General features: G+C 31.8%; 1 protein-coding gene across 1 annotated transcript in view; it reads right to left on the bottom strand.

The window, feature by feature from the left end:
* The window catches only part of LOC107443257 (cGMP-dependent 3',5'-cyclic phosphodiesterase-like), a 92,486-nt gene that overhangs the window by 57,711 nt on the left and 22,033 nt on the right, over nucleotides 1-12,742 (bottom strand). Inside the window, exons 4-5 of the mRNA XM_087157874.1 lie at nucleotides 9,095-9,147; nucleotides 3,849-3,923 (exon numbers count right to left, since the gene is read on the bottom strand). Coding sequence (XP_087014000.1) covers nucleotides 3,849-3,923; nucleotides 9,095-9,147 — 128 coding nt within the window. The remainder of the gene's footprint in view (nucleotides 1-3,848; nucleotides 3,924-9,094; nucleotides 9,148-12,742) is intronic.

Here is a 12,742-nt window from a genome sequence, read left to right as displayed (position 1 = left end):
GATAATTTTTTATTGTTGTTTGCCGAATTATATGGATACAGAAATATATACTATTCTATAACAAAGAAGAATATTCTATAACTATTACAATTCTGTATGTTCTGAATTCATATTTATTCACTGGAATGACGAAAGCAATGTTGACTTCACTTTAATTCGTAATGAATTGAAGACAGAAGAAATGCATTTTACCTTAATACACACATCTGTAACAGTATCCGAAATCGGAAGTCATCAGTTGCAAGTTTGTTGATAATAGAAATTAAAAATTATTGAGGAATTTTTCTTCAAATGTTTGGCGTGTTCTGTTCCTGAAAGATTTACTAATATTCTGGAGATTTTTTTCAAGTTCTTCGGCCTTTTCCTTAGGGAAATTTTGTTTCTTATTTGCTGCTAAAAAATGGCGCCTGATTCTGTCAATGATTTTGATGGAACTAAATGAAAACGTGATAAATTAATGTCTGATATTTACAGGCTCCCGCTAGAGGGCGTACTCGAGCGTTGCGATCGCGAATACTAGAGAAGAAGGACATAATGTTAAAACACGAACTAGAATTGATCAAAACACAACTCTATTTAAAAAAAAAACTGTCAATACCACCTTTAAAAAACTTAACAACTTTTAATTATTTTAAACATAACAGTGCTAACAAAAAAGAACAGCATACCAAAGAACAAAACAGGAAAAAACATCAGTGGCGTAACTAGATCACCCATCGCTTTTTAATTTATTGTCGTTTTCAAATAAATGATCTAGTTCATCACTTTTAACTTATCGTTTTCAAATAAATGATCTAGTTCATCGCTTTTAACACATAACGTATGAGCATGTTGTTGTTGATTAATTTACAGCGTCTGTGTTTGTTTTATTACGCCAACTCTCGAATGTTCTTTTGTTTTTAAACTGGCCTTATTTATTGATTATTACAGTTTTACAAATTAATTTTTGTCCAGCTTATCACACGTTAACTAAAGACTCATTCCGTAACAAACACTAAGAATTTAGTCCAACAGAAGCTTTTTTCAGCTTCGTTCCGATAATCTCTGATCTCGAGGAAAGATCGAGTACTTGTCCCCTCCCCGTTAGTGTGCCTCTATGCTGGACCCACGAAAACTGCAGTGCAGTGGAAGAAGAAAAGAACGACATCCAAGGTTGAACAAAGATCCGAAGGACCCTGGGCAAGATTTTTTGTGGGTCCCTTCCTTGAAAAAAAAAAGAAACTTATTTTCATATTTTGTAGAATTTTTTTTATAAAAAGCTAATAAATTAACATTATTCCCTCAGCAGTCCCGGGTACCATCCTCTTGCCCCCTCCCCGTCTTGAGTACAACACGTAAGCCTCTAGAGTAGCATGCAATTTACATGCGACACCGTCACATGTAAATGGCACGCATAATTTTCTAAAATTGCCATATAAAATAGAAATCGTTGCTAATTTTTCAATTAAATTCTAGTATTTTAAAATTTCCCATACAGTTAAAATGTGTACCCGGTTACCCCACTAGTGGTACCCACCGGTCGAATTTTTTTTCTTTAAAGTGTTATGGCAAAGAAATATCTTAAGAAAATCTCAAAGAAATATCTTAAAGGAAATTTTCCTATTTTGACCAACAAAAAAAACGTTCTTTTTATGAAGAAACATCTGAATTTTTTTTCTTCTTCTTTCATTCGATTTAGCGTGGGAAATAAAATCCTTAAAACCAAATTTCATAAAATTCTGACAATTGGGGGTTAGACAAATAAAATGTCGAAACTGATAAAAAAAAGGAATGTCTGCATTGGTTGAAGCAGATTGCCTGCCTTTTAAGTAATTCAATTCGTAAAACTTACTATTTCGTACTGCAAAGTATATAAATGTAATGCCAAGTTTATAAAATAAATAAAAGTTTGTGGAAGCAAGTTATTCATTGTGTAAATTAACCAACCTAACCAAAACTAACCCCTGATTAATGAGGTTAAAAAAATGTAGTAGAAATATTTTTTAAGTAATTCATTGCGTAAAACTAGCAATCAAGCGGGATGATGAAAATCTGATCCTAAAATAATAAACTAAAATGAAAAAAGGGTTAGAAAGATTTTCTTTCCTCAAATAAAAAATAGAAAAATATGTATTTTCTTTTTTCTTTATCTGCTTTTTGGCCTTGCCGTATTCCTGGAATTTATAAGTTTTTTTTTTCATTTAACTTGTACGTAATAAAATTAACTTGTCAAGTTTTGTTCGCTTTGATAGAAATATGCATTTAAAGATTAAAATTAAACATATGACGGCTGCTTTCGTATTCGACTAGAAACAGATACAATTTAACTCTTCCATTTAAAAAAGTGAAGAAATAAAAATAAATAAAGGAGGAAAGTAAAAAAAAAAGAAACTGGTAGCTTAATTATTTTGCGAAAGAAAATGTGAGTGATTACCACGATCGATAAGGAATTTTTAGCCACCATCTTGGATATGTAATCATCAAATTTTAATAATTTTGAGTATCTAACGTAATTAATAAACACATAAGCTTACTGACATTAAATTTGAAAGTTCGGCTTTAATGAAAATTTATAACCTACAGAAAGAATTATTTCCGCATTTTTATTGATTCGTTATTGATCAGTCTACCTTTTCAGACAGATGGAATTTTTATTAAACACAAACATGACATCAATATTAGCATTATTCTTAAATAAGCAAATCATTTGCAATTACCATAAAATATTTATAATAAAACGTTTTATATGGGTGTGAATTTATGTTCTTCTTTTAAAGTGAAGATCACTTACTAGTTTCGAAGTAAACATAAACTTTCTAAACAGATGCGTTCCTCGCATGATCTTTGCAAAACTATGCAAAAACTAATTTTATTTTCATTTTATAATACAAAATTTAAATAATAAAATACATCGTAGATGCTTTTATTTTTCACGAAATATTTTTCTACTTTATTAATGTGCGTTTTGTTTTCAAGGGTGCCTTTTTCTACATATTTCATTTATTTTAATATTATTTTTTTTAAATTGTCTATCTAAGGAAGTTTAAATATCATAAATTAAATGTGGCAGAAATAATATAAATAACTCATCAGCAGTCAACAACAGCCATAGAATAAAGAAATGTTGGGATTCGTTGTAGCAACGTGACGAACAATAAGAGCTATCAGCTGCACTAGATATTAACAAAATTCGATATTTTTCAAGCACACAAAAATAGACGCCCATTCTCAGGACTCAATGGTCCCGTATAGGACTAATTGTAAAGACACGGTTCCCAGTAGAGCACTGAAGTCAAGTATCACTGGCTGCGGTCAGTAAGTGGATGGGTGACCACTTTGATCAGCCTGCGTAGGGACAGAGGGTGCACGGTATCGTAAAGTGCTCGACTTCGTGCGCAGGTGGTCGGGTTACCAAAGCAGGGGAGCCACCCCCTCTGCAGACGATCAAAATTGCGATGGCATGTCTTTGGATCATCCTCAGGGATATTTCCCAGACTGTCGCCAATAGCCCATTGGGCAGCTCTAGTGCGATGTAAATAAGGTACCTACCTACAAAGACTTGCCAGACGTGATAGGGAAAAGTGATAGGAAACGTAAAGTTTCAAACAAAACAACGTAAAGTTAATAATAGACATGAACATTTTACCACCTCTCCATAGCGCGTGACGATACATTTTGCTCTGATTTGCCTGTCTCGGCTAAGCGGTTCTTCTAGATTTTTTTCGCTCGTTATTCTTCATTTGTCCACTTTCTGTTTCCTATCACTCTATTTCGAATCACTTCATTCACGTCTGGTCAGTCTTGAGAATGAGTACACATTTTTTTTGAAGCCAGTACAAAGTACAAAGGGAAGTAAAATAATACTTAACTGTACAAGAGATATCTTGTTGATCTCTGGACACCATTAAAATAAAAGAGTATTTGGAACCACTTTCTCTCTCCAGCTGAAATCAGTTGTATAAAATTAACATATATTAAGTCACTTAAGCGGACGCCATACCACGAGGGAAACTTTCCATGGCAATTTCTTTTTCACCTCCAAAACAAATTTAAAATTGAAAATAAAGAAAAAGTGGGTTCAGACAAACCTGGAGTAAGCCATGTAGTTTCAAATACTGAAAAGAAATTTTTAAAACATCATAATTAAAATAAATTTTGAGACGATAACTTATGATTACGCAATGGAAAAGTGTGATGTTGCTACATCACACGTGCGTTGTTTTTCTACTCCTCAATAGTTTTTTCAGTTTTCGTTTGCTTAACCGCAATAGCCTTTCCCTACTTTAACTTGATCAACAAATTTTTCTTATCGATTATCCCCACCCTAACTTTAACCGTATTTCACTTTGCTCCTTTCCGCGTGCCTTCTTGGCGTCAGTCGAGGAAGCCACCGTGAGAGAGAAGCATCGTTCTCGTTTTTTTTTTTTTTTTTTTTTTTTTTTTTTTTTTTTGATAGCTTCAAGGCTCTTGCCTTCCTGCTCAGCAATTGTCCTTTTTACAAGAAATAATTATGGGGATTCATTAAGTCAAAATTCAACAAAATAATTTCAAGACACTATCACGATCCATTAATATAAAAAGATGAAGTTTGGCACGTGTTCCTGATATGGTGCGATTTCTACAGCCAGGTTGTGCATGCGGCACAAATCAGATAATTTCTTTGATTTTCTAAGAACTGGAATCCATCTTCCTTCGAAATGAAAGTTACCCTTTTTTGTCTAATGTGAGTTTTTTCCCACGAGATCCCGTATGTGTTAACACCACCTGTCCGGAGCCACCTGCATCTAAGAACCAGTGATGAAAAGTAGAAATAAAGTTTCTTAAAATTTTCTCAAAGAACTCTCTTAATTTTTATATCCAAGGTGCACCATTAGACCACACGATCCTGGAGTTCCTTCTGGAACGAAGGATCAGGTGAATTCATTTGAACACTGTTTTTAAATATACGATCACATTTTATGTTTTCACTTTTATATTATACATTGCCATTAGTGCCTTAAATGCTTCCTATTATGATATTAATACCTTAATTTAAAATTGTAATTATATATTTATTCTAAAATTTATTTTGAATCATGTCAATACAACAAAAAGTTCTCTTCCAATAATTTGATGGCATTTTGATTTTTGGAAATTTTTCTTTCTGCAACAGAAACTTAATGGCTTACTCTAGGTTTGCCTGAACGCACTTTTTCTTTCTTTCTTTTCTTTTGAATTTTAAACAAGCAGTGGAGGAGAAAGATAATTAGCAATGAAAAGTTTCACTCATGATATGGCATCATCTAAAGATAAATTGAAACGAAAAGGAACGCACCACTGTAATTATCTCAAAAAAGACAGCTTAAAATAAATAACTATATAAGGAGTAATTTGACACTACATTAAAAATAGTTAAAATAACGGTAAATAAACGAAGGTCGGCTTTTAAGTAAGGGCTGTTTTGTTGTGTACACTTATAGGTGACGCTTGCGCCGCAACAAGAGCTTGTGTCGTGTCCCGGCATTCCTTAGGAAACAACGTGCTCAGTTGCAGTTCTGTAGGTAAACTGTACGATCAGTCCCGTTTCTTTAAAATGTTCAGATTTAACCGATCACCCGCCACACACGAGATACGGTTGGGAAGTTTTGAACCACCCTCCCTACAGTCCAGACCTTGAGCGGAATGATTTTCATCTTTTCCGATATTTCAAACATCATTTTGGCGGCAATCACTACAACGATGACGAATACGTGAAAACGACCGTGATGTATCCTTCATAACGCATACATCCATACGCATGAATACATAAAAATGCATATGAATCTATGCATTCGTCTATTAAAGATTAAAAGTAAAGGAGGTTACTTTTATTTTTCTGCTTTATTACTTTCTAAATTATTTACGAGCATATGTATTTATGCATACATATGCATAAATACATAAAAATACATATGCATCTATGCATTTATCTATAAGTATCCATATGCAATCATTCATTATATAGTAATTTTTCTATCGATCATCAAATTGAATTCTTTCTGCTGCTATGTCATCGACATCTGAAATCTATTTTTAGTGTCGATTCTTCAAAAGTAAGAAGGTTAAAAATGGATGAGTCATCATCATCCATAAAAAGGTTTTCTGGATTCCTCCCACGACATGAAGATGAAATCTGAGCGGAACTTTTCATTCTTTTAATTTCAAGTAAAACAACTCAATAAATGAAATAGTTCTGGATGGGAGAACTTTGCGGAGAAGAGTAATAGTATTATTACGCGGACGCGTTCTGAGTTACTTGCAATAAATAAGTTGATTTTTTTTTGAACAACAAGCTTGTATTTGCGCGATTCATAAACTGATACAATGTTCTTCAATTTAACATTTCTGAAGAGAATTTAAATAGAGAGAGACTGGGGGGGGGGAGCACTTTAACCTCACTCACCATAACACGGATTTCCCGAAAAGAGATGAATACGATTTTTAAAAAAACAACATTGGCATTATTAATAGTTATTTTTACTGAAAAATGAATTATGTGTAATGATGATCACGATACATTAAAGCGCAAAATAATTATGTGCTTGCACTTCAAGAAGAAGAAGACCTCCCATACCCACACATGTGACCTATGACGCCAGCTCCAGCTAATCTTTATCAGCGAAAAAGACGTATCAAATTTGAGCTAACTTTCTCTACATAAGTTAGAATGTTAATTAACGATAAGTTAATTAAATATAGAGCAGTATCGCACATCGAATGAGTTAAAATATATTTCTTTTTCGTCTAGTTCTTTTACTTAGCTTAGATTTATTATTTGTATCGGCATTTTATTGTAACCGTGATATATCTTTGTTTTGTGTACCTGGCAACTTCGAGTTTGTTCATGTTTCACGTGGCCTCGTGCCTGTCTTTGTGTAAATATATAGCGAACGAATTGAAATCCTTGAGAAAGAATCTTTGTGAAAGGACTTAGAATGTGCCACTTCAGAGAATCGATACTTCACGGGCTCGGCTTACTTGAAATAGAATGGAAAGAACAGTTGCTAACATGAACAAATGTCCCGTTTCAACAACCAATCACGATCGAGATACCCAAACTACGTCACTTGCAGGCTTCATTATTATTGTTATAGAGAGAAATGAATCATTTTTAATGAAGTCAAACTTATTTTTCTCTTCCTGTTGGAAATTTTTTCGATACACTGTGACAAGCACATTTCAAGATCTTGTCATTCAGGCAATAACATCGTGAAATATCGGTGATTTTTAAACATTCCAATAACAAAATTTTGAAATGTATTCTCACGATATAATGCGATTTCTATAACGCACAAAAACTATTGATAGCAATCCTATCGCGACAGCAACGACCTCGAAAACAGCAATATGTCATTAAAATTGCAATATCGTCCAGAGCTGCTGCAAAAACAGCCCGCTGATGAATCCACAATTTAAGAAACACCTTTTTTATTATTATTAATTGAATGAGTTTTACAGTCAAATACATGATGAATGATAAAAAAACAGCTCCAACGTTGAGTTCTCATTAGTTTATGTTCTGTATGTCTTCCCCTTCCAAATAACCGGTTATGTGAAAGGGGAAGACGAACCGGTTTATGTATGATATTATGTCATTGTAAATGGCAGAAATTGGTGGTTGTTGACTTCCAACGGTGAATGTTGACAATCACATAGTCGCTTTGGTAAATGCCCGAAATATATGCAAGGTCTAGTTGAGTACCACTGCCCGGTAGTTATTTGCCCGGTATATCCCACACTGATGTTTTTTAAGGTTCAATGACATTGCCCGGTATGCCTGACATCAATGTTTTTTAAGGTCTAGTGTCACCGCCTAGTATGTATTTTACCGGTACTCCGATGCTTCACCTAATCTATCTGCTGATCAGCAGATATTAAAATATAGAATAAATATATTAATATCGACAAATAAATTAATATCAAATTGGATATAACAAATATTTCGAACATTCACCAAAGCGACTATGTGATTGTTGACATTCGCTGGTGAAAATCGACATTCTCCTGATTTCGGTCGTTCACAGTAACAACTATATTACACACTGCGTGACAATGACGAAAATTACCCTATTTCGGTAGTCCATTCTGTTGGGAAGAAAATCGATAGACTCATACGAGGAAAAGAGATAACATGATAAAAGTAACATTCTATGATCACTTTTCATGCACGAGGAATCATGCAATGGTCATCTTTTCGTTTTATGACGTAGCGAAGTAAGCCAAAATATAAATACAGTCGGACTTCTATATAACGAACTTCCATTTTGCGAATTTCTCTATTTTGCGTATTTTTTCAGGGAACCAAGAACACTTTGGAAATTTCCTCGTAAGATAACTCCCAAATAGCGAAGTGAACTTTCTATTTAACGAACTTTCCTTTGAGATCCACTTTCCCTATTTCCCAAAATATTTCAGAACATTTCAAACTTGTTAACGTATTTTATGTGAAAAATAACCTTGAATTGAATTTCAAAGCCACTTAACTTTCAGAGAAAGCAATAAAATCATTTTCTCTTTTAGTTCTCATTTAAAACCAAAAACTCTAATTAACGAATTTTATCAGTAGCAATTAAACTTTAGAACGCATGAAGTAATGTATATTTAAAATTATTTTTATAATAAATGCAGCTATAATTTTATACATAAATTCAGCTTTTTTTAGTTGAAAATGTATGTAGCATGATTGTGTAACACTGGATAATTATTTGCTCTATTCTTGCCTTCAATGCAGATTTCTTTTATGAATAAGATTTAAAAAATAAATAGTAGATACTACTTTACAATATAAAGGTGTATCCATTGCTATTTTAATTATGTCTAGTGTTTATGAATTTAAAACCTGTTTTGTGTCGTTTATGTATTTCAAAAGATGATTTTCTATTTAATGAATTTTCCATACAACGAACTTATTATCGGGATTTAGCGACTTCGTTAACTAAACGTCCGACTGTATTTGCCTCAACTTTGTACGAAATTTAATCCAATACCGAATACCAAACGAAACTTGAGGCAAGTATTTAAAGAAAACGACATGAGAACGGAAACTTCTCATAAAGATCGGTAATATTTAGACAAAGAGATAGAGAGAGATACTTACGAATTTGTTTACTTTAACTTGAAGATCACAGAAACTGTTGTCGGCCACATTCCCTGAAAAATCATAAAACCAAAATTTAAAAAAAACTTTCTAATATATACATACTAGGAGGCTCCGCCCCCTGCTCGCTGACGCTCGCCAACCCCCGAGAATTGCTACGCATTCCTATGTGGTTCACGCCGTGAACCATGGCTCACTACGCTCGCGCGACAATGAACACAATGTTCTAGCACAAAGACATCGTATATTATCATCAAAGACATAGTATTTTATCATCAAAGACATAGTATTGTACTTATGTAGAAGAATTCTATCAATGTTCTTATTGGCTTTTAAAAAAGTATATTAGCTATTTAGATTGTACATGGTGAAAAAATCAAAACATTAGCTAAATGAGAAACATATTAGCAAAATAATCAAATATTGCAGTTACTCACCTAAATTCAGCTAAATGTGTATAATAAATTAGCTAATGCTAGAAATTCTGAAAGTTTTAGAAAAAAATTTTATTATTTAAAAATATAAACTTGAAACCCTAACTTTTCTTTGTGAGATAATAACCCTCAAAAAGTCTTTCATTTTCAAGAACACAAAAATTTGTTTTTTCGCCAAATATAATATTTTTCGGTGATCAGCATTATTGAAATCAATTTCTATAATAATTAACATTTGTAATAAAGTACATAACATTTTAGAACAAAATAAGGATGTTTTACATACAATAAATTGAAATGCATGGCTGTTAGCATTACCCGAGAAAACCACGTGGAGGTCGCCATGCTGCATTTCTAATCGGGGAGTTTTGATTTTGGCAGTTCCCTTTGCCTACTGCCAATAGAAGTTTAAATAAAATTTTTTCCAAAAAACATTTTTTTCTGCAAAGCTCTAAGAAATTAACACTAAGCATTTAGAATTTCTTTGAAAACACAATTATAGATTTGGCATCTTGGAGCAATTACTGAAAGGCTGTCAAATGACTTAACTCTTGACAGGCCAACATAAAGTTGTCCATGACTAAAAACTTGTTTAGTCAATACTAAACTGATTTTCCCAAAAGTCTGACCTTGTGACTTTTTTATAGTCATGGAGAAGGCCAGCCTAATTAATTCCTAATTGAGTTTAAATTAAATATTATCATGTTTTTAGAGCATGAATCTGAATTGAACAACCTGATAATGCTCACTCTGGTTATTGTTTCCGTTTCTAAAAGCGCTATATGTTGAGCCACCTCATGTGACATTTGCCATGTGACTTTTTTTGGAGCCGTGTAAGAGAAATATATATATAGATTAGCGGAATGCGATCTTGAAAGCTAAAGAATGAGTTGAAGCACTATCGCATTTCCTTTAAATCTTATTTTTTGATTACATTTTGATATCAGTTATTTTATTAGCATACATCATAACGTTGCACTTTAAAAGCAAAGTTAAGTAAAAAGTAATGTACAGTAAAATGTTAAGTAAAGTAAAATGTGAAGTAAAGTAAAAATAAAGAGTTAAATAAAAAGTGGAGAGTAAAATAAAATTAAGCATCTTGTAAAGCGTAAAATATAAAATAAAATGCAAACAAAAGTAGAGTGTAAAGTAAACTGTGAAGCATAAAGTGTAAAGTATAATGTAAAGAAAAAAATAAAATGTAGAGCATAAAGTTAAAGAGAGATAGAAATATTTGTTCAATTCAATCCAAGAACTTAGTTTTTATTCACCTCATCTCAGTGGAGGAGGAATTGATGCAATTTATTCACACCTCTTGATTATTGGCGAGACCGACAAAAGAAAAGCAATTGCAATTTATTTCTTTTGTTGTTGATGTCAACCATTAAGGTGGAGGAGGTGCGATTGTTCTTGTTTTCCAGTGGTGCCATCTAGGGCCAAGACTTCGACTTCTGTCACATCTATACGTCAAACCCATTTATAGGGCGGACCCATTCATTCATCCACAGATCATAATTTTGCCCTGAACCAGAGAACGATCTATCTCCAATTCAGTACCCCCACAGGTATAATTTGCTATGGGAATACGGAGGACTTTGCGACTCGACAGATTCAACATGGATCAGTCACCATTTATTACTAGGGGAGTTTTCGGCTGGATTAATTCGAACTCCCATCCTCGCGAACGTGAGTTCAGCGCCCTACCAAGCAGGCTATCCCGGCCTATAATTTACTTCAACAGTGTAAATATTAAAAAGAATTGATTAAACATGAAAAAAGTATTGCCTAGAAATCGGTTGTATTTTTAATTAAAAAATGATTCGGCTATTTTTAAATAATATTTTAAAATCGCTCTCATGGACATAAATGTTAGAATAACCTTGACTTGAATTTGGCGACTTACAGTAATAAGTAGAGATCTTTCAAATAAATGTGAAGTAATAACTAACAGCATTCATTTTTCGAATCAGGAGGCAAAATTTTTTTTGCTAAAAGTGTGACATTATTAATGAAATTAACGTTTTGGAAAGACTTGGTTTTTGGAAAAGATACAGACCAAAAACTTTATATTTATTACTATTATTATTAAACTTTATATTTATTATTATTATTATTAAACTTTATATTTATTATTATTATTATTAAACTTTATATTTATTATTATTATTATTATTAAACTTTATATTTATTATTATTAAACTTTATATTTATTATTATTATTTATTATTATTATTGTTTTTTATTTATTATTATTATTTATTTAATATTATTATTGTTGTTGCTGTTTTTGTTTTTTAAGAAATTCAATCACTCCATCGTATCCGCAATGTTCGAATTTAAACGATTCTTTAAAATAATACATTTAATATAATTACCAAAAGAAAACAATGCATATTTTGATAATATAAATATATTTCTAATATAAATATCAATACATAGTATAAGTATTTCCACCGACAGTTGAGTATAATTATATATAAATTTTAACGGTAGGTCAATGTTAAAATTTCTGGCACTATTTTTTATTATAACTATAATGCCTTCATTTTTGACTAAATCCCAGCTTTCTTTGAAAATTTATGTGGTGAAAGCTAATATAATTATTCAATCCCATATTTCAGTACGATTATCTTACATTTTATTTTTATCATACCTAACTAATGGTTTTCTTTTTTGTTTCTCAGTATTTCTATAGGTGTAAACCTGCTATGTTCAAAACACAAATTTTAAAATAACATAATGATAAATAAGAACAAAATCAAACATATGAAAGCATTTACTTCTGATACAAATTGTCATTCTTTTGCTATGTGTAAATTTCGCAAAACTGTTTGATTTAAAAGCATATTTATTCCATGCAAGATCCCTTATGTGCAGTAATCAAGTTTAAAGGTACATAATATAAAGTAACTTTTTGTTTCCGTTTATAATCGAATTTCAGTTTTCGTAATGAAATATTCCAATATGGTCCATAACATAAAGTTCGCTTTATGATTTTTTAAACAAAAAAAACATACTATATGCTTTATTTTAAATTTTTATGATTAGAAATAATGCAAAATATGTGAATTTAACTCTTTATATTCGTAATTTATTTTAAGTAAGTAAAAAACAAATAAATAAAGCAAGAGGCTTTTTAATTACGACATTTTCAAATATTCTAATATTTTGTACTTTCAGTTGTAAATGCATAAAAGAAAGGGGCATTGAAAGT

This window comes from Parasteatoda tepidariorum, chromosome 2 (genome assembly GCF_982258835.1).
Source record: "Parasteatoda tepidariorum strain Cologne lab strain chromosome 2, Ptep-v5.0, whole genome shotgun sequence".
Taxonomy (NCBI): Eukaryota; Metazoa; Arthropoda; class Arachnida; order Araneae; family Theridiidae; genus Parasteatoda; species Parasteatoda tepidariorum.
Note: the sequence above shows the minus strand (reverse complement) of the source record. Positions and strands in the feature narration are given on the sequence as shown.